Source organism: Aythya marila (genome assembly GCF_965140915.1).
Source record: "Aythya marila genome assembly, chromosome: 17".
NCBI lineage: Eukaryota > Metazoa > Chordata > Aves > Anseriformes > Anatidae > Aythya > Aythya marila.
Window position 1 is genome coordinate 5,751,074 of NC_139058.1, and position 22,559 is coordinate 5,773,632.

The 22,559-nt window shown below is 57.0% G+C and overlaps 1 protein-coding gene across 1 annotated transcript in view; it reads left to right on the forward strand.

Moving 5' to 3' along the window:
* The window catches only part of KSR2 (kinase suppressor of ras 2), a gene marked incomplete at both ends in the record, with an annotated part of 53,986 nt that overhangs the window by 15,623 nt on the left and 15,804 nt on the right, over positions 1-22,559 (forward strand). The window contains 10 exons of the mRNA XM_082774445.1: positions 4,373-4,554; positions 11,359-11,428; positions 12,153-12,236; positions 13,873-13,940; positions 15,041-15,159; positions 17,146-17,314; positions 19,160-19,201; positions 19,511-19,577; positions 20,097-20,145; positions 20,724-21,091. Of these exons, the coding sequence (XP_082630571.1) occupies positions 4,373-4,554; positions 11,359-11,428; positions 12,153-12,236; positions 13,873-13,940; positions 15,041-15,159; positions 17,146-17,314; positions 19,160-19,201; positions 19,511-19,577; positions 20,097-20,145; positions 20,724-21,091 (1,218 nt within the window). The remainder of the gene's footprint in view (positions 1-4,372; positions 4,555-11,358; positions 11,429-12,152; positions 12,237-13,872; positions 13,941-15,040; positions 15,160-17,145; positions 17,315-19,159; positions 19,202-19,510; positions 19,578-20,096; positions 20,146-20,723; positions 21,092-22,559) is intronic.

The window sequence follows — 22,559 nt, forward strand, 5'->3', positions numbered from 1 at the left end:
GAATAATAGATCAGTAAGACTCGAACCTCAAAATCCAGCCGTCCTGGGGAAGTGGGGACGGGCACTCGGATAAATATTTAACCGGCAGGGCTTTGATATGAGGAACCGGCTTTTCCTCTGGCCAGAGGAGGAGAACTTTGTTGCCTCTTACAGTAATGAGGAGGATAAATGTAACATCTGGTAGACAGTCGTTTTTTGGTGATATTGAGCTACTATTGCGTAGTGCTAGCTAGGTTCTGGGTGTGTGATGGAGAAATCCTTCTGCTCAGCCAGCCCAGACAGTTCCAAATAACCCCACCGCCTGTCCTGCTGTGGTTGCTCCTCATCCCTGCATTTTCAGGGGGCTTGCTTTTTGCCAGCAAGGCTCAGGGACAGAGCAGAAGGAGCACTTCTTGCAATTTTTAATGCAGGAGAAATAAAAAGGGTCTCTCCTTTTTATTTATTTGTTTATTTATTTGCTGTTGCCCATCCACGCTGCTGCCTGGGTTGGAGGCGGCCGCGTGCCCAGGCAGTGCCTGCCGAGCTCCCCGCTCTGATTTAATACAGAATATCGTGCAATTAAGCCAGTCAAAAGGCCATAAATCTTCCAGGCTGAATCCTGACCGAGGCCGTGCGCTTCAGCCCAGACGGCAGCGAGCTTTAATCCTTTGCAGAGAGCTCACCGAAATGCCGATGATTTTCTTTCCCCCCCCCCCTATTTCCCTTCCTTTAAAAGCATCGCTCCTGTTGAAATTGGAGTGTGCTGGAGAGGAGCAAAGCGGTGAATAAAACACAGCCTGGCGCAGCCAGCTGCAGGGGCAAATCACCTGTTTCTGCTAAATCGCCTCTTTTAATCTTTGTATTAAAATAATAACGGCGGCACGCTGACGGAGCAGGTATTTATCCACCCTATTTATCCAGCGCATTTACCCAGCTATTCTCTCTCTCTTTCATTTCGGAGGAGGGGCAGAGAGGAGCTGGGGGTGTTGCTCGTGAGAAGGGGGGGACCTGTCCTCGTCCCTGTCCCTTTTCAGGGTGCCCTGGGAGCTTTCCCAGCACCTGCTGCTCCGTGCCACCGTGCGTCTTCGCTCCGCGCATCCTCGCCCCATCCCTTTGTCGGGGCCCTATAGATGCCATCCCCGAGCACCTGTCAAACCCTGCAGAAAGCCGTGACGGGCCTTTTGTCCCGCGTGTCTGCTCCCGTTTGTCACCGCCTGCCGAAACCCTCTATTTTCTCCCCGCAGCCGGTGACGAGCGGTTGACGGATGGCGCGCGGCGGGCGGGGACGCGCCATTCAGTGGGGACTGACACCTGGAGGGATGCGCACCAAGCGCCGCCTGCCTCCTTTTTTTCCTTTTGGAAAAGGAGCGCGTGTTTAGCAAATTCTTGCAGGGAATGATGTCCCCGACGGTCGGCGTTCGCCTCCCTGCGAGGGTGAAGCCGAGGGTTTGGGGACAAACTGGGGTGGTGATGGGGAAGGGGACAGGTAACGGAGCTCCTGAATTGGCAGAAGAAATAGTTCTGGTGTTCAGATTTGGGGCTCTCCTCCTGGCTTTGGGGTGGCTTGGGGAGGAAGCCGTTGTCCCCATGGTGGTGGCTGTCCCTGGGTGATGCCATGGTGTCATCGCAGGGTTTCTCCCCAGATCTTGGGGAATTTGAGCCGAGAGGGGAGCACTTGGTGCTCCTGTTTATATCTTACAAAGCCTTTAAGCCACCCTCCCAAACCCAAATGGGGATACTGAAAGCTCCCTGAGCCCCTTCTCTGTGCCTTTCCAACCTCCCCGAGTGCGGCTGGAGTCTCATTTCGGAGGCTGTCCAGCTGTGACCGGAGGACAAGTGTCCTCGTGGTGTGACGGCCGCGGGCCGGGCGCTATCACTGCCATCTAAATAGCCTCCGCCGCGCTTCCTGTCACGCCGTGTTTGCTCCTCCAGCAGCATGGCCCTATAATCACCGGGCTCTTATCCCAGGAGCCGTACACCTCGCCTTGCACCAGCATCGGGGTCTGTGCCCCGGCAGCGAGGGCGCTCCCTTTTGGCATGAGCGGCTCCAAAAGGAACCTGGGGGCCACGTTCCCACGAGGGTGGAGGTGGCTTCAGGGCTCTCTTACCCCTCCCGTGGGGTTGGTTTGGGGTCAGTCACCCTCACCCCGTGCCTGGTATCAGGATGAGTGGGATTTCAGCAACTCCCCTGGCAGGGAAGGGTGTTTAGGGTAAACAAGCCGCAGCCGGAAAGGAGCCGCTCCGTATCCTCGGCACGGCGCTGCTGACCCGCAAAGGTCGGTCTGGCTGTGTCTGTCTGTCTGTCTGCGGCTGTCAAGCTGTCAGCTCCCCAGCTCGGCCAGCCCTGAGGGGCCAGGAGGAGGTGGTGGGGAAGCAGAGGAACCACGCTGCTTCTCGGGGTGCCAGGGGCTTGTGCCGCCCTCCTCGCCGCTTTCCCAGGAGGATGGGGTGGCCGTGCACCATGCTGCCTCCTGCTCCATCCTACAAACCCGTCCCCCAGAACCCAGGGGCACTGTGGCGGTCCCTAATGGGCAGGATCGTGCTGTCCCCAGTTGTGGGGTGCTTGAGGGGGTCACGGCAGCACCTGCAGGGGAAACTTGTCCCTGTGAACGTCCCTGTGAGGATGCTCCTGCTGCAGCACCCCGATCCTCTCCTTGACTTTGCTCCCTGACCCCCTTCTTTGGGATGGGGAAGGGGACAGAGGCTGTGGCCCATCTGCTGGGGCAGGACCCTTGTGGGTCTCCGTGCGGGGTCAGGGATTTTGCGTGTTTTTATTATTCTTTCTTCTGAAGAAGCAGGGAGAGAGGAAAAAAATCTCTCTCTGTCCAAAATCACTCATCCTTCCTAATAATGAGAGCTGTCACCAGCCCTGCTTGGCGAGGAAATGATGCTCTCGGTAAATATTTGGTCTGGAACTGATTTATGGGTGGAAAAAAATGAGATTAGTGGCTAATCACCGTGCTGCAGGAAGCTCTTTGGGCCGAGCGCAGGGGGGCTCGGGGGGAGCCGCACCGGGGGTGCTTGGACCTCTGGGTCCCCGTGGGGAGGTTGGGTGGGATCAGGTGCAGGGGTCGGACCGGCTCTGACCTTGGTGCTTTGTGGATTTGCTTTAAGGGACGGGGTTTTAGGGTCAGGATCAGTGCAGGGCATGGCCAGCACTGACCGCTGGTGCATCGCATCACCGCAGCAGTTGTGCGCGCGGTGCACCCGAAGAAGTCATTAGAGAGACCCTAAAAGCAGCAGCAGCTTTTCCTGTGCAAGGAAACAATTAGCTTATTAGAGGGCGGGTTAATTCTCAGACGCTAACGCGGGCTGGCGAGCGCAGCGTGGTCATTTCCTACCAATTGGCAGGGCCAGATGCCCCGGTGCTGCGCAGGGGGATGCGCGGCCGGGGGGGCGGCTTCGGTCAGCGCTGCTGGAGCAAGGGCAGAGCAGGGCCTGGGGCGCGCGGAGGAGCGTGCAGGTGCTCGCAGGGCAGCAGATGATGGGCACAAAGAGGAAAGTTTCTGGAGAGAGCGGTGTTCTGGGTTATGCTCTCCTGTCCTCTGCTGCAGCAGAGCTTGCAGCATTGCGCAGCGTGGCGTGGGATGGCACGGCATGGGACAACATTTAGTGATATAGCACGGCACAGCGTGGCGTGGCACAGCATTTCTTGGCATGGCACAGCATTTCTTGGCATTGCACGGTGCCTGGTTTAGCTCCGGGGCCAGCTGCTGTGGGTTTCCCTCCCGGGCTGCGGCTGGATGCGCCCAGCTGTTGCTGTTGCAGAGGTGCCACGGTTCGTTCTGCTCCCACATTGGTTTTAGTCTAATTAAAATGATAACGATGTGGCCAGGAATCAAAGGCAGCAGACTGAATAAGAGGATGAAATTCAGCTGCACGTCGATGCTAACTGTGCCATCGGTACCGGCGCTGTGATGAGCACAGGAGGGCCCTTGTCCACAGTTGGACCATGATAACCAAGGGCAGTTGCTCAGAAAGGGTCTTTCTGCCCCAAATCCTCCACAAGGGCTGAGCTCTTTCCCAGAAGTAGCTTTGGGCACAGCAGCTGGTGCTGCTCTCCACATTTTGTTATTGCAATGTGACTGGGTTGGGAGCTGCTGGGCCAGCAAGGTTTCAGGGACATTTTGGGACCAGCTGACCCTTCCCAGCCAGGCTTTGTGGGTGGCAGAGCTCTCCAGTGCAGTTAACACTTAACACTTTATGAAAATTCCCTTTGTTTTTTGGATGTCAGGGAAGGATGAAGACTTCTCCCAGGGCCGTGGGTATAATTATCACTAAATTTACAGGGCGGTGCAGCGCCTCACTGCGTGAGCATCGCTCCCTGGGGAGCATCGTGCGAGCAAACCCCCCCAGTCCCTTGCCCCTCACTCTCCTCTCCTTTCTCTCCCAGGGTGAAGAAGAAGAACAAGCCCTTGAACCTCAAGATCCACAACAGCGTGGGCAGCTGTGAGAACATCCCCTCGCAGCGCTCCCCGCTGCTCTCCGAGCGCTCCCTGCGGTCCTTCTTCGTGGGGTACCCGCCCTTCCTCCCCTCCACGCCTCCCGTCCACACCGAAGCCACCTTCTCAGCAAGTAAGTCCCGGCACGGCACGGCCGGCAGGCACACGGGTGTGCCGTGCAGAACCTGCAGACTGGAGGACGTCAGTCTGGGTAGGTGCAAAAGCACCGTGAGGGATGCGGAGATGTGCAAACGGATTTATGGTACGGCAGCGGGTGCGGGAGCTCGGCTGCTTGGAGGTGGGAAATCCGTGAGCTTTCCCCGTGCTGGATGGGTCAGTGATGCTGTCTTGCACTGCTGGTAGGTGTTTCTCAAGGGATCCTTTGTGGTTGCAGCCGTGGTTCTGCCTTTTGTGCAAGGTGCTGAGCCTGCTGCAAGCCCCACGGTGCTGGACCACAGCAGTTGGCCCAGATCCTTCCTTTGGGGCTGCACAGGGCTGCTCATCCTTGTTCCTGGAGGTGCTTTTTTGGGCTTTGTTCTGAGGAGCTGAGCCAGCGCGTTGCTGGCTAGGAGGGGCAGCCTGATGCTCACATCCCTGTGCATTCTGTAGGGCCTGAAGCTTTTAGGATCCAGGTGTGATGCTCGGCCCCAAAGCTCCCGTGGGTTCGCTCCTTGCCCCCTGCCACTATCACTTTGCTGCTGCTTCACCCAGCACCCTGCCAGCAAAGACCTCATCATTTCTTAGAGTCACCGAACTATTTGGGTTGGAAAGGGCCTGGAAGATCACCTAGTTCCACTTCTTCCTTTCTTTTTTCACCCCCATCAGCTGCCGTTTGGCAGCACGGAAGAGTCTCCGAGCTGCGCCTGGCATCCCGTGCCTCCTGCTTCTTGGGCTCTGGGGACAATGGGACCTGGCAGCAGCTCCGAGGGCAGGCTCTGCTATTTCCAGAGAGACGCCCGGCTACCTGACTCGTGCTGGCATGGCCAGCAGATTGGCCTGGGGCGAGGGTATTTTTGCATCGCTTTCCCCCCCCCCGCAGCACCGGCTGATTTCGACTTGCAGCCTGGCCCGACGGGGAGTAGCGGACCAGAAACTAAGAAATAAAGCCCGTTCTCAGCAGACCACTGATGTGTCTGCTTGCGTTAGGCTTCCTCATGCATCAGCGTGGGATTACGTCCCGTGGCATGATGACCTGATGTAATGTGGCAGAGCAGGAGCGCAAGACAATGAGAAGTGATGGACTAGCAAACGGCTAGCGCTGCCGGAGAGGTGTCCTCTCGCATTTCCCTCCCCTCAGCCCTCCGACTTCCTTGGCTGCCATGAATGTTTGTTTCTGGAGCTGGAAGTGAGCCGTGGAGAGAGGATGATCTGTGTTGAGAGGTTTTAGCATCAGCTGCAGAGCGAGCTCCTCGCAGGAGCAGCGTCCGTGTGCTCATCAGCCCTCGGTCCTGGGCGCTGAGCAGGCTGCGGGGAAACGCGATGAAAGGAAAAAGAAGCAGGAGCATCCTGCACGGGCCAGCGGGTGCTGGGCACGGTGCTGGCTCTGCAGAGGGATGATAATTTTCTGGGGCTTAATGGAGCTTGAAGCCAGGGCTCGTTACGGCGCGGCGAGAAGATGAGTTACGGCGAGCGGCACAGAAACCCGTTTATTTCTGGGGAGGAGTGAATGTCTCTGCAGCTCGCCCCATGCCGAGGTGCAGGAGCTTCCTTTCCCTCATGCTCGTGCACCTCGTGGTCCCCAAGAAGTGCCCAGTCCCCATCCCTGCCCTTGAGCCAAGCTCCATGGCCAAGCTCTTCCCAATATTCCCTTCCCTCGGAGCACGGTTGGCAGAAACACCTCTTCCCTGCCCAGTTTGGTGTGGGTCGATGCAGATTTACTTGTCCAAGCACTGGAACAATCAGTGTTGGTCTTGTTGGGTTGAGGGGCTGGAGAGCAGCCCTGTGAGACCACCCTCTCCCAGGCTGAAGGTGAAGATCTCCCCATCATTTCTTCCCACCACCCAGCTCCTCTCGCTGCTCGTGGCAGGAGCGTGCTCCGGTCTGAATCATCCCCTTTCCCAGTCGGATGCGGGGTTTGAAGCTTTTTTATTTTTAATCAGTAGATTTGCCCTGATTGGGATGGGTTTGCACAGCTGGGGCGTGAGGGAGAGGGCTGGCACCGAGCTGCAGAGGAGCCTTTCCTCCAGCACATCCCCACGGAGGGGCAAAGGACCCCCGGGAATTTTGCTTTGAATCGATTTTCACCGGGAGGAGAAGCAGCAGGGAGGAAGGAATCGCTTTTGGGGTGGCCTGGAACTGGAGCTCAGCCCTGGAGGAGCCCAGACACGTGGCTGAGGGGTAAAAGATGCTCTGTCTGGCTGCACCCAGGGCTGTCGCTGGGTGTCCCTACAAATAAGCAGCAGCCAGGTTTGTCTCGCTATGGGGAGATGGGATTTAGGAGTCACCACCCTGTGGCTTTGCTGGGAGCACCCAAAAATCAGGATGGATCTCCTTTTGGTTGTAAAGACTGGTGGCTGCAGATCCTCTGTTAGCTGGGTGTCCTGACCTGGAAAAAGCCACCTGCAGGTGCAGTTATTCTTCATATTTCCAGTGCCTTTAGGGCACCGATGTGGTGCTGAAGGCAGGGGAAGGGAGTGGTAGGGAACTGCTGGGAGCGTGGCCCCTCGCTGGAGATGTTGTGGGAGCTAAATGGGGACCAGGCACCCTCCCACACCTGGGTTTGGTGGCCAGGGGGACGCTGAGGACCTGGGGACGTGGCCCTTGGTGTGCAGGGATCATCCTCACTGCTGCCCTTCCTCATCTGCTGAAGAAAAGGAGCACCCAGGACAACCAGTGCAACCCAGTACAACCCAACACGACCCAACACCCTGCATGTCCCAGGAGGGAAAACCCCAGCAAGCCCAGGCTGCCTGCGATGCCTCCACGTGCAGGCACCTTGCTGAACGCACGGCGCACAGCAGAGGCTCTTCCCTAGCCTGGGAGCACGGAGCATCCCCTGGCACGTGAAGCTTTGAGCAGCAGCCCCTCAAAGTCTTCCTCTTGAAGCATTTCCCACCCTCTGAATATCCTCCGTAGGCTCTGAAGGGGGAGAAAAATCCCAAGGGAGGCATTTGAGCCAGCGAAGTGACTGAAGGCGACGTTCCGGCTGTATAAATAGGATTGTCACGCCGCAAAGAGGAACTGCCGTTATGATGAAGTGACTTCTGTTTTCCTAGCAGAGACGCTCTGGAAATAGCTCTGCCTTGTTCTCCTCGGCTGCTTTTGATGAGCCGAGGTTTCGTCTTGGCCCGCGGGATCGTGGAGCATCCTTCCAGCTGCAGCGGGGACGTCCCCGCGCCGTGGCACGGCGCAGCGTGCTCCCCTGGGGACGTGGGTTCCTGCTGCCTGCTCCCAGGTGTGGCCAGGGTGACACATTTGCACCCTGTGTGCGCTAGTGGAGGAGGGGGGCTGAACCCCTTTTGAGCCTGAATTCTGCACAGAGCTCATGGTGTGTGGGGAAAGCTGCCAGGGATGCTGCTCTGAGCGTCGCTGCACCTTCCTTTGCTGTTTGGGGAGGTCTCGCATCCTCTTTTGGCCTCAAAACCAACTGGCACAAGGTGCAGGGGTGCCTTGCAGAGGGGATTTGCATCCTCAGGTGTGCTCAGACCCTTTGCCATGGAGCAGTTTGCTGGGGAGCTTGGCTCAGCTCTGTGCGGGCAGTGACCTCTGCCAACATCCCCCATCACTATGGGGAGAAACATCCCATTTTTGGCACACGGTGCCCTGGGGAAGAAGAAACTCCTTTATCCCTCCCACCTCAGTCTCAGCCCTAACAAAACCACCTTCCTTGTCCCCTTCCATCCATCTTATCCCTCCTGCTCGTGTTATGAAAACAGCCCTGTGTTGTTTGCTGTACCGGGAGGGAGGCTTTGTTTATCATGCTGCTGCCGTGATGGACAGCAAATCCACCCAAATTCTCCAGGCACCCAGAGGGGTGGCAGGAGATGGGTAAGGCTGACAGCGAGCCAAAACACTCCCACCCGTGGCTGAGCTCAGCGCACCCCATCCCTGCACGGTGCTCCTGGCGCGTTTGGGAAGGGCACCTGCCCCCAGGGAGGGGGGAAACCCCAAATAAAGGACCTGGGGGAGCTGCAGCCACCCTTTTCCATGCAAAACAACCCTCAGGCATCCTCCTCCCACAGCAAGCGGGGGCCAGGAGGGCGTCACGGCCCCGTCACCCGCATCCCGGCCCCGTCACCTGCGCCGCGCACGGGTGCCACTCAGGGACCCGTCACCGCCGCCTGTCACTGCCACGAGGTGACAGGGGCTCCTTGCTCCTGTCCCCGCTGTCACTGCTGCACCGGACGCGGCTGTCACCGTCCCCCCCCCCACCCTCGATGTCTCTCGGCACATTTGATCCCCGTCAAACGTGGGTTTTTGACTGGGGATAAAGCGCCCCGTGCCGAGCGAGGAGCCGCTTGTGAGCGCGATGCAGTGGTGGTGGTGAAAGCGCAGAGGTTTTGGGGTGGTTTTGGGGTGGGACAGCGCTGGTACTCCCCAGCTGGGGGGGTGGTGATGTTCCATGAGGAGGGGTTTGCATCCTGGGGGCAACGAGTCCAGCAGGTGATGGGGTTGCGGGGGGTCCCTGCTGTGTCCTCCTCTGAAATTGGCCCTGTGCACCTGGGAGGAGAGGGGGATAAAAAAAACACCATAAAACTGTCCTCACACACCTGTGCAAGGGGAATTATGGTTAAAGAGCTCTGATTTTCAGGCCATGAGTGAGGCTGCGGGTGGTGCAGCAATGAATGATGGCGGGGCAGGGGAGGTGACACCAATGGTCACAGGGTGGTTTGGGTTTGGTGACGAGGCTCCGTGCTGCCAAAATGCAGGGGCAGGGGGTCACGGCGAGGTCCCTGCTGGGCTCTTTGACTCCCTGCAACTGGGTTTTCCCTGCCCTCTCTTCTCACCAGGCAAACAAAATCTCCCTGGTGCAGCTGGGGTGCAGTGTGGATGCTTGGAGATGCCCACTGCAACAGGGGTGTGAGCAGTGCCAAACCGGCAGGGATCTACCCCAAAAGCGGCTCATCCCCTTTGTGGCAGTGTGATGTGCTGCTCCCATTCCATGGCCACGAGGCTTTGTCTTGTAATTACCCCTCATCCTGGTGATTTTGGGGTTTTGATGGGGTTATTTGTGCCGTGCTGGGAGGATGCCGCTGCCCGCATGGAAGCATCCCCAGGACCTTCCCTTTGGGGTTAAGCCTCGATTAATATGGGAAAAAAAGAAAAAAAATGTTCCCCTAGATGCACAACTCAACTCATAGGTTAAAGGGGGGAATTGCCAATTAACTTGAAAAGCCCCCCAAATCCTTGGGGTGGTAACGGGGTGCTCCCCCTGCCCTCCCGCGCGCTGCTCGGCGTGTCCCGACCCTGCAAACAGCAGCCCTATTGTTGGAGGCCTCTGCTTTGCGTGTCTCATCCCCCGTAATGGAAATAATTAACTGTGAATCACGTCGGTCTCATTTTTGTTCGGAGGTTAAAATCCCCGATACACTTTAATAAATTTTGCAGCGAGCGCATTTAGAAAGTAATTAAAAGCCTCGGCCAGCTTTCTGCCTCGCCCCTCTCCCCCTCCCCGGGATGGCAGGATTTAATTGAGGCCAGCTGAAAGTTAGTGGAAATAAATTGTGGATGCTGAAGCGGAGGTTGTAATTTAATTCGGGGAGAGGAGCTGTTCTTGCCTGTTTGGTTCATCGAGGACCAGTTGGTGGAGGGGGGTGGTGGTGGATTTTATTTGTTTAATGTGATTTACGGATGAGAAAATGGCATTTAGGGGAGAATAGGGCTTGGTGCTGCAGGGCTGGGTGCAGAGCGGGCCGGCTGCTTCCCGCATCGACCCTGGGCTTTGAGGGAGGGCCCCAAAATCTATCCGTCCCCTGCAGGTTGTGGGTGTAGGGGCAGCAGGAGGGATGCTGCTGCAGGCGCTGGGGTTGGGAGTGCTGATGCAGGAGAAGCACAAGTGCCACCGGTATAAAACAGGGGCAGCAATTACCTTAATTGGCTTTGTAGTCCTCAAACATCTTAATTGCTGACTGTGCTTTAGGGTCTGTCGAGGCTGGAGAAGCCGTGCTGGGGATGCTGCTGGTGCTGGGCTGGTTTGGGGGATGCTCGGGCTCCAGCCGCAGCGGCGATGGGCGCAGGCATGGAAATGTAACCTTCAGCCGGAGCGCAATTATTAAAATGGGATATTAAAGCAAACAGCGGCTCTCCCCGCTCGGAGGGGGGATATTGGAAGTGTGTTTAGCCAGGGATTTGCCGGCACGCCGAGCAAACGGCCGGCGCTGCAGCTGGGGCCGGCTCGCTTCATTCAGGCCCCCCGGTGAGCCCCTCGTTGATCGCCCAGCCTCCGAATCCCCAGATCTCGTTTCCCTCACCCAGCCAAGGTCCCGTTGCCCTTTCTCCTTCCTTTTCCCCCAGCAGAAGCGTACGGAGGCTGCTTTCTCCTTTTAATCAGCAGCTTGAATAAGAGTTAAATTGGCTTGCAAGCGGCTGATGCTCAGCTTTTTGTTCAGCCAGAAATGCAACCCCAAGACGTGATGTCTTATTAATAAACGGTGCCGCTGCCGTTTATGCTTCGTTTTCCCTTTTCTTCTTTGGAAACCGCTAAGTGGCTCCAGCAGCTTTCGCACACCCACGTGTGCACAGGGGGGTGCAGCGGCTCCCACCCCCCTCCTGCCCCAAAATGGGTGCTGGGGGCGGCTGGAGGCACCCCAATGCCCCCCAGACCCAAAGCTCGATGCGTCTTCCTTTGGAAAAAGTCAGACTACCGGCGTGTCTCCAAGGGAAAAGTTTGGCAAAACCTCATTTTTGGGTGCGTCCTCTGCTCCTCCCCCCATGAAAATGTCACCGCTGGCTTTCACCTGTGTTAACCCCGATGGTTTCCTTGTCTCGTCCCCTGCAGATACGCTGTCAGTGCCTCGCTGGTCCCCACAGATCCCCCGCCGAGACCTGGGAAACTCCATAAAGCACAGGTACGCTGACCCTGGCGTGGGATGGGAACGAGCAATGGGGACGCTGGAGCCATCCTTGGCCTCTCCTCGTGCCCCCTGGGGACACACAGCAGCCTCAGCAAAGAGCATGGGATGCGATGAGCATCTCCTTTTCCTCCTCTTGTCCAGGACGGGGGCTCTGTGTTGGATTCCCAGTTTCCCACGCTTGGCTGCACTGTCCTAGCAGCCCATTTAAATTCCATTTCAGCTCCGATTTGGGTTAGATAAGGCTCCAGCCGCTATCAATAAAAGCCGTGTATTACCCGCGACCCCGCCAACCTTCAGCAAATTTCCTATCTCTGGTTTATTGCCCTTCTGTACCTGCGGCAGGAAGGCGAAACACGGGAAATTGCCTCGGGGCTGCTCTTCAGTGCGGGCTGGGAAGCCAAGCCCTGGGGCAAGGGGGAATTTTGGAGCCCTGGACTCAACCTTGGGTGGGTAAAACTGGAGAGCTGCAAGGAGTCCTCCTCGGTGGCTTGCTCAGACCTCCTTGGGAGCAGGCTGCACAAACCAGAGGGAGATTTAGAGGGGTGTTTTGGCATCCTTAGGGCGATGCCTCCCCATCTGTAGCAGCACTGAGCACAGCACAGGAGGGATAAATCACGGCTCAGCAGACACCCGGAGGTGCTGGTGCTGGAGGAGGGTGCTGGGATGGGGCAGTGCCACTGTGCCTGGCCCCAGCCACCCTCTGCCTTTCTCCCCGCAGGTTTTCCACCAAGTACTGGATGTCTCAGACCTGCACCGTCTGCGGGAAAGGAATGTTGTTTGGCTTGAAGTGCAAAAACTGCAAGTACGGAGCTCCGCGTGCGGCTCCCGGGGGATCGCGAGGGCTTCGGTGGCACAGCCAGGCAGGGGCTCAGGGAAGGTGCAAGCAGCCAGCACCCCACAACCTTGTAGGAAGCCTTAATGAGACATCAGATTGGGTGAAAAAAGCCCCGAAATGGGGCTGAGGCATGGTCAGGTTTGCATGCAGGGAGTAGAGCAGGGTCCCTGGGGAGGATGCTGCCTGGCAGGGCGCCGTGCGGAGCTGTGCACCTGCAGGCAGCACGGGGGCTTCGCGCCCAGCTTTGGCCCAAATCCTTCCTTTTCTTCCCCAGCAAAAGTCGCAGGGGCTTCTATTTCCTGGCAGGCACGTGGCGGCAAGCAGCCAGCCCACCCACGAGCACAATTAAGATGCTTTGCAAAGGAGAGGGACGGCGGCGGAGGGTCCATTTCCATTTTTTGGGCAAGGCTGGGAAAAGACAGCGAGGAGGATGCTAATGCCACTTAAAATCCAGGGTCGGCCGTCTCCTGCGCGGTATCGTGCAGGCATCAGCACTTAGTGAAACTGCTTCTGGAGGCGCAATTGCCTCTGCTAGGGATCAGTGCTGGGAATTTGCTGATTGTCTGCTGGTAACTGAGTTAGCCGGGGCTATCAAGCGATAACGATCGCTGGGGCCGTTGATTAAATGCTGATGAGTTAGCAAAGTGGGATTTAAACCCGGGCGAGGAATGCAGAGCTATTGTGCAGTTCTGGGTGGTGGTGGAGGTTTTCTGGAAGCGATAATACTAAAAAACCTTTTTTTTTTTTTTTTTTTTTAAGTGGTGATTCTTCAGCTTATTTTTCGCTTGAGCGTTGAAGGCCACCTCCTGCACGCATCACCCCTTCCCTTGGGAGCTCTTCCCCCTTTTCCCCGTGTGTGCAAGGGCTGAAAAACGGCCAGGATCTGTCCTACTCCTGCTTCCTGCGTTTGCTCAGAGAAGAGCAAATGAATCCCAAGCATTTTAAAAAGTTGGGGTGAACACAAAATGTTTGTGTTTGCTGACTTTGCCGGAGCTGCTTGGCCCCGTGCTATGTTCCCTTACCCAAAAGAGGGGGAGGGAATAAGCAGGTAAACCAAACAAACAGAGCAAAAAAGCCCCCAAGCCTCAACGACTGAATTAATCTCTACCTTTCCCTCTAGGAATGGCTTTGTAATAAAAGCCAACATGCAAGACTCCTGAATTTTCATTACCCAGCTCATTGACTTGTAGCTGCTGCCGTTTTTTTCCTCCTTTGCCCTTGGTTTTTGAGTTCTTTCCTGTGTTTTATTTTTTTTTTCCCTTTTCCCCTGGCTCTCCCCATCCACAGGCTCTGGACTCTTTCCCATCCCTAATTAGTAACATTTTGGGGCAGGAGCCTGTTAATGCCTATGTGCCTGCCCATGGGGTGCAGCCCTCCATGGGCTCCATCCCCCCCGAATATTGCAGAATATTCACCAAAAGTCCCACAAACGCTGCTGATATTTTGGTTAAAAGTCAGAAATGACGATTTGGGGCTGCAGAAGTAGGGAAGGAGGCTTTCCCCAGGGGACCATCATGTGGCCACGAGCCCCGGGTGCAGGGCGATGCGCCGGGGCCGCGTCCATCCCCGTTCCTTACGGGTTTCTCCGTGTCCCCCCCTTTAGGCTCAAGTGCCACAACAAATGCACCAAAGAGGCCCCTCCGTGCCACCTGCTGATCATCCACCGCGGAGGTAAGGGCCTTTCTTCCGCTTCTGCCTCCCGGGATGCTGCCTCCAGGTAAAACTTTCAGAAGCCCCCGGGCGACTTTCGGGAGCCCGAGCCCTCGCCCCCCCGAGGCTCCCGAAACCGCTTTGGGCGCTCTGTGAAAATTTTACCGACCGTCTTTTCCGCTTGTAGGGAGACGAGCCGTGCGGGGCGAGGCAGATTTGCATTGCAAACCGCTTCCACCCACCCTCCCCCTGCCACCTTTTCTTTTCAGATTCCCCACCGCACGGGGTAAGTGCCAAAAAGGTTTTAGCCTTTCGCTAACTCAGGGCGCACGCGTGGCACCCGGACCCACCGCGGCTCTCGGTGCATGCGGGTCCCGGCCGTGCCCCTCCGGATGCTCTCCTGGTGTTTCCGGAGCTGCCTGCCCTGAGAATCCATTGGAAATCCAGAGAAATTTGGAAATTTGGGCACTTTTGCAAGCCTGGAAAGGGAGATTTTGCGGCTGGAAGACGGGCGCCGCTTCCCACCTCTTTTCTTCCAGTTTTTGGCCGAGTGCTCCGACGGCGGAGGACGAAGGGCTGAGATCACTTAGTGGAAATGCTTTCAAAGCCAATTCCAGCTCTGAGTTTAATTTTGAGCTAATAAGGCTGCCCGTGAGCGCTAAACACCACCCGATCACCAAAAGCCTGCTCAGCAGTTCCGTCCCAGGGAAACGCATTGCGCTGGTGGCACCAGGGCTCGGCGGTGGGCGACTCCCAGAAATTGGGGTCACGGCTGCGGGCTGAGAAATTGCTGGAGCCGGAGCTGCCTGCTGCACGTTTTAGGGCAGGAGCAAGGAGTGATGTGGCTTGGGGGCAGCCCCTGCAGCCGATGTTCAGCATTAATGAATTAACCCCCCCAAAACGCTCCTAAAAGGTCCCTGCTGCGAGTGGGAGGCTCTGAGCCGGCTCCTTGGCCTGCTGCAAGGAAGAGGATGGTGGCACTGGGTGGGAAAATGCTCATGCTGGCCGAATCCCGGGGCTCCTGGTGACTGCTGATGCTCTCCGACGTGTGCCTTTACAGCCTCCCCCTTTCTCTCTTTCCCCACCTCCACCCCTGTCCCCCCCGTCCCCTCTCCCCGCAGCGAGGTTAGTCCGGACAGAGTCGGTGCCCTGCGATATCAACAACCCCCTGCGGAAGCCCCCCAGGTATTCGGACCTGCACGTCAGCCAGACGCTCCCCAAAACCAACAAGCTCAACAAGGTGAGCAGCGCGGCGTGGTCCCCAGACCCCTGCCCAGCAGCCACCGAGGTTCTGCTCCTGCCTCGATGCCCCACAACCCTCCTGCACACCCCAAAAGGGGAATCTCCAAAATCTTGGTGGCTTTTGCTGGGTCTTCAGCCACCCCTTGTCTGGATCCATCCCAGAGCCATCCCCTTGCTGCCACAACTTGCTCCAGTCTGTGTCCTCCCCTGGAGCATCAGACCCCTCTGCTATGTAGGAGCTTTGAAAGTCATTTTTAAAGGGAAGAATTAATTAAATTCCTGTTCCCATGTGCCCTATGCTTGGGGCAGGAGAGGACAGGTTGGTTTTCCCCTGGATGGAGCATCTCCTGCTCCTGTGGCTCCTTGGGTTTCCAGGCACACCCACCGGGGAGGTTTCTCTTTGCATTCTGCGTCCTCCAAGCTTATTTTTTTTTTCAAATAGCTCAAAAATCATGTGGGATTGGAGCTGCTGCCTGAAACTTCAGGAAAACTGTTCCAAGTCAGACAAGCCCCAAGGAGTCTGCTCGTGTCCCTGGCCCCGCCGGTCGAGGCAGAGCGGGCAGTGCACCTGGCTGCTTTCTCTGCGCTACATTAATTGCAATAAAACAGCATGGGTTTATTTTGGAGAAAATTTAGAGTTTTTACACCCCAGGCTCTTAGGAGATCCTCAGAGTAATTATCTGCCTTGTTGTTGTTGCGGTTATGGCGTGGTGCAAATGGCTTCGGTGGCACCTGGGGAGACTGCGGAGCTGCCGCGGGAAGTGAAAAGAAACCCAGATGCATTTTTCTTTCTAGCGTGGGTCCTTCCAGTGATTTTTTTTCATGTCGCCGCCACGCTCCTTTATCTTATTAGATGGCACTGGGGAAGTGATTCAGCCCGCTGGTACAGGCTGGGACAGGAAGGGCAGCAGCACCGGTCTCCTCCTGCCACCGCGCTCCTAAGCAGGGCGTAACAACGCACACCATATATTTGTAGACCTATCTCATGCTTTGAAAGCTACAAATGAAACTCGTGCCCGTGCTGATACATAAATCTGGATGTCCTAATATGTGCAAGTGCAGATCACCGAGCTGTACCCGGCTCTGAGGATGCAATGGGGCTTTTCTAAGGAGGACTGATAGAGACCGCTGGATCAGCAGCTGCTAGGAAATTGTCCTCGTGCTTCTCCCAGGCTGAGTGCTCCTGTTCCCATTACAGTGTCCTCTATAAACGTGCTTTATCCATCAGGCCCCCTTCTTTTGTTGTTTTTCTAAAAGCTTTTCTTCAGAGATATCCTGTTCCCTGTGCACAGCGTAGAGATCTCATTGTTCGTGGCGCTCGGTGTTGGTTTAAAAAATATTTTGCCCAGCCAAGGCTGTCATCTGTGTCAGGGTGGACTGTACAAAGCACACATGGGTTTCCTGGAAAGCCCAGCTCATTTAAAACCTCATTAAATGGGACTAAATTGGGAGGCTGGTGCAGATTTCTGGGGGTTTGCCAAGGGGGAGCTCCCATCTCCAGTGGGGAAATCAGACCCTGCAACGTGTCTCCCAGCTGGGCAGCATGGGTGTGGGCAACGTGGGGAACTCCGTCCCCAGTTTTCCTTTCCAGACCCTCAAATCCTTCAGGTCCTCAGCCCTGTTTTGTCCCAGGTGGCCCTAAATAACCAATCCCAGTGTGTCCCATCACGTTTGTCCTTACCTTGATTAGGAGCAATTATTGGAGGGCAAGGTCAGCTAGCACTGGGAGATGTCCCGGGATGCTCGGGTGCTGCCTGGACTGCAGGAACCTTGTCTGGTCCTTCTAATCCTGCCTGAAATCACCCCCCTGGCCATGCTGGGGCTCTGGTTGTTCCCCAGGACTCCTGAAAACATGGGAGTAGGGTGACTCGTGTCGCTGCCACTTGTCACCTGGCATCCTCCACACTGCAGCACGCCACCGTGGCACCACCCGGCACCGCTCTCACCATCTCCCCTCTCCTTTTCCCCCCTCCGTGTCGAGCAGGACCACATCCCAGTGCCCTACCAGCCCGACTCCAGCAGCAACCCGTCCTCCACCACCTCCTCCACGCCGTCCTCGCCGGCCCCGCCGCTGCCACCCAGCGCCACGCCGCCGTCCCCGCTGCACCCCTCGCCGCAGTGCCCGCGCCAGCAGAAGCAGTTCAACCTGCCGGGTACGTGCCGCGCTCCGCACCTCCACGTCAAGCCCCCAGGCACGTGTCGGGGGGGGTCTGCTGAAGGTGTCCTCGGGGTGAGGGGCTGCTCCAGGCTGGGAAAGGGGAAAAGGAAGCAGAAATGAGTTTTGGATAATTCAGGAGGGACCTCGGGAGTCTCTTGCCCAAGCTGCTGCTCAAAGCAGGGGCAGAGCGCAGGGCTTTATCCAGGCTGGTCCTGAGCAGCTCTGAGATTGAGGCTGCTAAAACCTTTCCAGGTATCCCTTAACGTGTGCCCGGTGTGTGGCCTCAGTGGGGAAACAAGGTCTTGTCCCTTTGCTGGGGTGCCTGGAGGGGACATCCCCATGTTTTGGGGCAATGCATCTCCTGTTTGTAGGGTGAGGTTGGAGTGCACGTTCCGAATTGTTGGTGCTGGGGGGATCTGACATGGCTCATCCCACCAAGAGGGAAGGTGGAAAAGGACATATGGTCACAGGGTGCTGGTCCCTTTTGGCTGCAGGATGCAGGAGATGCATTAAATCCCCCAAAACGCAGGAGCTCAGCCATCCCTGGCCATGACCTTCTCCTCCCATGCACTCTAGCAGTACCCAAAAAGGGGTGACAAGGGGGACTCCCAGCTGTGACCCAGCTCCAAGACACTGAGACACTTGTGGCTAGCCTGGCACTGGTGACCCCTTTTGGTCCATGTCCCCTCTTGGTTGTGTGGCCAGGAGGTTGGGTCCCTCCAGATGGAGCACGCCAGGGGCTGGGCAGGGTGCTGGGGGGGACAAAGAAGACAGCAGAGGAAGATGGGGGGGATGTGAGCCACCTGCAGAGCCACCTCTGCTCCCACCCTATAGGGCTGAAGCATCCCGATGTCTGGGCAGTGTGGCCCCAAATGAGCCCTGAACAAGCCCTGGGCCCTGCGGGTGTCTCGGGGTCCCCCAGAACATTTGGTGCCCCCATCACGCTTTATTTCTGGAACAGAGACCTCCCCCCCCAGGCTGTTATTTCATGTCCTTTGAAGTGCAAACTGCAGGAGGAAGCCCGCAGCTGGCAGCAGCACCTCCTGACCCGGAGCTGGGGCTCTCATCGAGCTGGCGGGGATGGAGCGGGGCAGGATCAGCCCCAAAGAGCTCAGAGGGGCTCACCCCCTGCCCTATGCCCCGGGGAGAAGAGGATCTGGTCGGGCACAAAGCGGGGCTCACCGCGCTTTCATCTTCCCTTGTGGGAAGTTCAGAGCGGCCTCACCAAGATGGTCATCTCAGGGATTAGGATTTGAGCTCGGGGATTGCAGCATGGTGACCTTTTTTTGCCCCAAATTACCTTTGGGTCTCCTTTGATCTCGGCTCAGGTGTGCTCGGGTCCTGCTACAGAGCTGATGGGCTGGAGCAGGCAAAAACGGGTGCAAGCAGCTGAAAATCCATCGCTTGGTGCTGCTGGGCCGATCGCACCGCTCAAACCCCGCGGGGTTTTGCTTGCAAACCGGGCATCCAAACCCCACAGGCAGCATCAGCACTCCCCGATTTTTAATTACGGGTGTGAAGGGATTGCTGATGCCAGCAAAAAGAGGAGTGAAGTTTTAAGGGCTGATGTGCAGCCAACCCAACTGCGGTGGCTCTTGTCCCTCGAGCAACGTAGAGCTTACAATAAAAGTGTGTACGGAGGCTACGCTGGAAGCACGGGAGGGAAAATACCTCTGCACACATCAAATGGGCTTAGGGAGCCAAGGAGGGAGCGTGTGTGCGATGGATCGGGTCCTCCCTGGGTTATGGGGCAGGGACCAGGCTCAGGGCTGGCATTTCGTGGTGGGGGACTGGGTGCAGCCCTGTCTGCCTGGCACTTACCCTTCTCTTTCTTTTGCAGCCTCCCATTACTACAAGTACAAACAGCAGTTCATTTTCCCAGGTAAGGCTCTCCTACGAAGCCGGGTGCTGAGCTGCACCCCTTGGAGAGGGGCAGGGTCCCTCTAGGGTTGGATGCGTGGCTGGATTCGTGCAGGGAGGTGGAGCTGGGTCCCCCAAAGCCATATATGCTCCCCCAAACCCATACATTGCTCTAGGACCGCATGTGCTATGAAGATACTACAGGGCTGGGCGGCCCCAAATTATCCCCAGAATTGCACCCGGCTCTGATCCAAGGGTTTTGGGGGCAGGAAGGAGGACTGGGCTCCCCGGGGGCTCCCCACTGGCTCTCACTGTGCTCTCTCCTCCCCAGATGTGGTACCCGAGACGCCGACCCGAGCCCCGCAGGTGGTCCTGCACCCTGTGACCTCCAACCCCATGTGAGTGCCGGGCCCTATGGAAAAGCCCTTTTGGGATGCTGGTGGCAGTGAGGGGTTTATGTGCTATAGCAGCATGTGGGAACCAAAAGTGGTTGTAAGGAGGTAGATGGGGATTTTTTTACATCATTTTCTTCCTGCTGATGCAGCCCTGGCTCTGAGATGGGGACAATTTGACCCCCCAGGTCCTGATGTCAGAAACAAATCAAAACTGAGAAACCACCTCAATGTGCCACGAGCACCTGGCCAGACTTGTAACATGGTCAAAGCTGTGAGGTCCCAAGGGGCTTCTTGTCACCAACCCCTCCTGGGACCTCAGCGATGGATCCCATCCATCCCCCTCCTGTGCTCATTCAGCCCCTCGGGTGGCTGCAATTTGTGGGGAAGGGGCGCCTCTCCCCAATTAGCAGCAAGGCTAATTAGCCAGCACTTCTCCTCACTCATCCCCTGGGTGAGTGACGTACCTAATGTTGTTTTCACACCGTGGTTGGTTTTTTTTGTTGTTGTTTTGTTTTTTAACAGCCTGGAAGGAAATCCATTACTTCAAATTGAAGTGGAGCCCACGTCAGAGGTGAGCTGCTGTGGGTTTTGTTTGTGGGGTGAAAGGGAAAGTCCCCAAACTGAAGTTGGTTAAGGCAGGGTTTGGGGATTTGGACTTTTGATGCCTTCATCGTCTGTGCATCTCCAGAAACGATTGCACAGAACTGTCTGGGTCAGTGTGGGGCTCTGTGGGCATCCAAGTCACGGACACTTCAAGGCGTGTTTCAAGGCACCCAGTGAGATCAGCATCTCTGCAGCAAAGCTGCAGATAAATAAGTTAACAGCCAGGCCTGATCCTGCCCAGGCACCGAGGAACGTGGTTTGGTGATGGGGCTGGGCAGTCTGATGGCTGGGCTCAGTGATTTTGGAGGACCTTCCCAACCCAGCTGGCTCTGTGCGGGTCCCTCATGAGCTTCGTGTCTGCCCTCAGCTTTATATTCAGTGAAATTTGATGAGATGCACAGAAAATTTGACACAGGGAGAGCATCCCCTCGGCAACAGTTCCCCAATTTGTGTCGCATTGCGTGGTGCAGCCCCATTGAGCACCCAAGGGTGGCAGGTGGGTGCCGGTACCCACACACGCTCACCTCCCCGTCCCCTCTCCTGCAGAACGAGGAAGGCGCCGAGGAGGCGCAGGAGTCGGAGGATGACTTTGAGGAGATGAACCTCTCGCTCCTCTCCGCCCGCAACTTCCCCCGCAAGGCCAGCCAGACCAGCATCTTCCTCCAGGAGTGGGACATCCCCTTCGAGCAGCTGGAGATCGGCGAGCTCATCGGCAAGGGCCGCTTCGGGCAGGTCTTCCACGGCCGCTGGCACGGGGAGGTGGCCATCCGCCTCATCGACATCGAGCGGGACAACGAGGACCAGCTGAAGGCCTTCAAGAGGGAGGTGATGGCCTACCGGCAGACGCGGCACGAGAACGTGGTGCTCTTCATGGGGGCCTGCATGAGCCCCCCGCACCTCGCCATCATCACCAGGTAGGGCCCGGCATCTCGCGTGCGTGGTTTTCTCACCAAAAAGTCCTCCTGAAGGCCAACGATACCTCTTGATAAGGTGCCAGGAGGCCAGTCCTCCTTGCCCTAGTGGAGGGATGTCCTCCATCTCCTCTGACACATGCTGTGGGACAGCAAAACCCTCCTACGTGGGGCCAGGCAGTTTAATCTCCTGGAAATGCAGAGCCTGGAGGTTTGTTTTAACCAGGAGGAGTGCAGCACGGTGCTGTCTCAGCAGCTTCTGGCCCAGAGGGGGTTTTTGTGTGGTCCCTTCCCCAGTGCTTGGATGAGTGATGGGGTCTGGAGGGTGTGAAGCAGTGGGGCAGCAGGCCCCACAAGTGGCCTGGTGGTGTGGTAATGGCTCAGGCATCTGTCTGCAGGCTTAGCAGGGCGTGAGTGTGGCATCAAATTGTCCTCGGTACAGCCAGAAGGGCAGAGGAGATGTGGGAATCTGGGCGCGCTCAAGGAGGGCTGGTGCTCCAAGGGGCTTGTCCATGGGGACTCCTCACTCCCAAGACCCTACAAGATGAGTCACGGTCTCCTGGAGCGTTCCTTATCCTTTCCCAAAGTATTTGTCCCCAAAATTGTGCATGGGCCAGGGCCAGGGGAGGGAGACGTGGCCTTCGGGCACAGAAGCAGAGGCACCGTGCTGCAGAGACGTGTTGAATCCCCCCGTGTCTGCCCTGATCACCGAGCCTTGACCTGCCATCATGTAAAATCCATCTATCCCTGAATATTCAGCTGCTCCCCCACCTCCAGGTGATGAGTGCAGCCGAGTTTCCCCGAGGTGAGGCTGAATTTCCATCCCTCTCCCAGCAGCGTTTCGGGACGCAGAGCCACGAGCCCTTTGCAACGCGGGTCTGCTCGCCTCTCCAGTCCTATTCAACCCCAGGAGCGGAGCAATTTATTTGATTTTATTTTATTTAGCTCTGAAGTATTTCCTATTCTAACGCCTCTTTATATAAAACCGCTCAGGTGCTGCTCTTGACAGCTTTGACAAAATAAATACGTGCGCCGCAGCCGCTTGATGCATTAATGGGGCTGCCAAGCACGCCGCTCCGCTTTCTTTTCCTCCCCAGCTGCACCCGGTCCTTTTTAAGGTCAAAATACGGCATTACGGGATTGCTGGAAAAACAATCTGCACTCACAGCATCGCTGAGCGTTGCGTGCTCTTCGCCTACGGCCGTGAACTCACTTTTATCCCTGTTCTTCGAAGGCTGGAGCAGCATTGCTGTAGTTTTTCGGTTTCAGCCGGGGGCTGTTCAGCCTCCTCCTGCTGTGCTTGTGCTCTCTGCACGATCTGCTCGTGGCCGGTGCTGGTGCTGGGCTGGCTACGAGGGTGCTGGAGAGCTGAGGAGGAGGAGGGTGGTGGATGGAGACGCAGAGAGCAGGCTCAGCGGATTTTTGGGAAGCCCCAGACTGCACAGCCCTTAGCCCCGAGGTGATTTCCAGG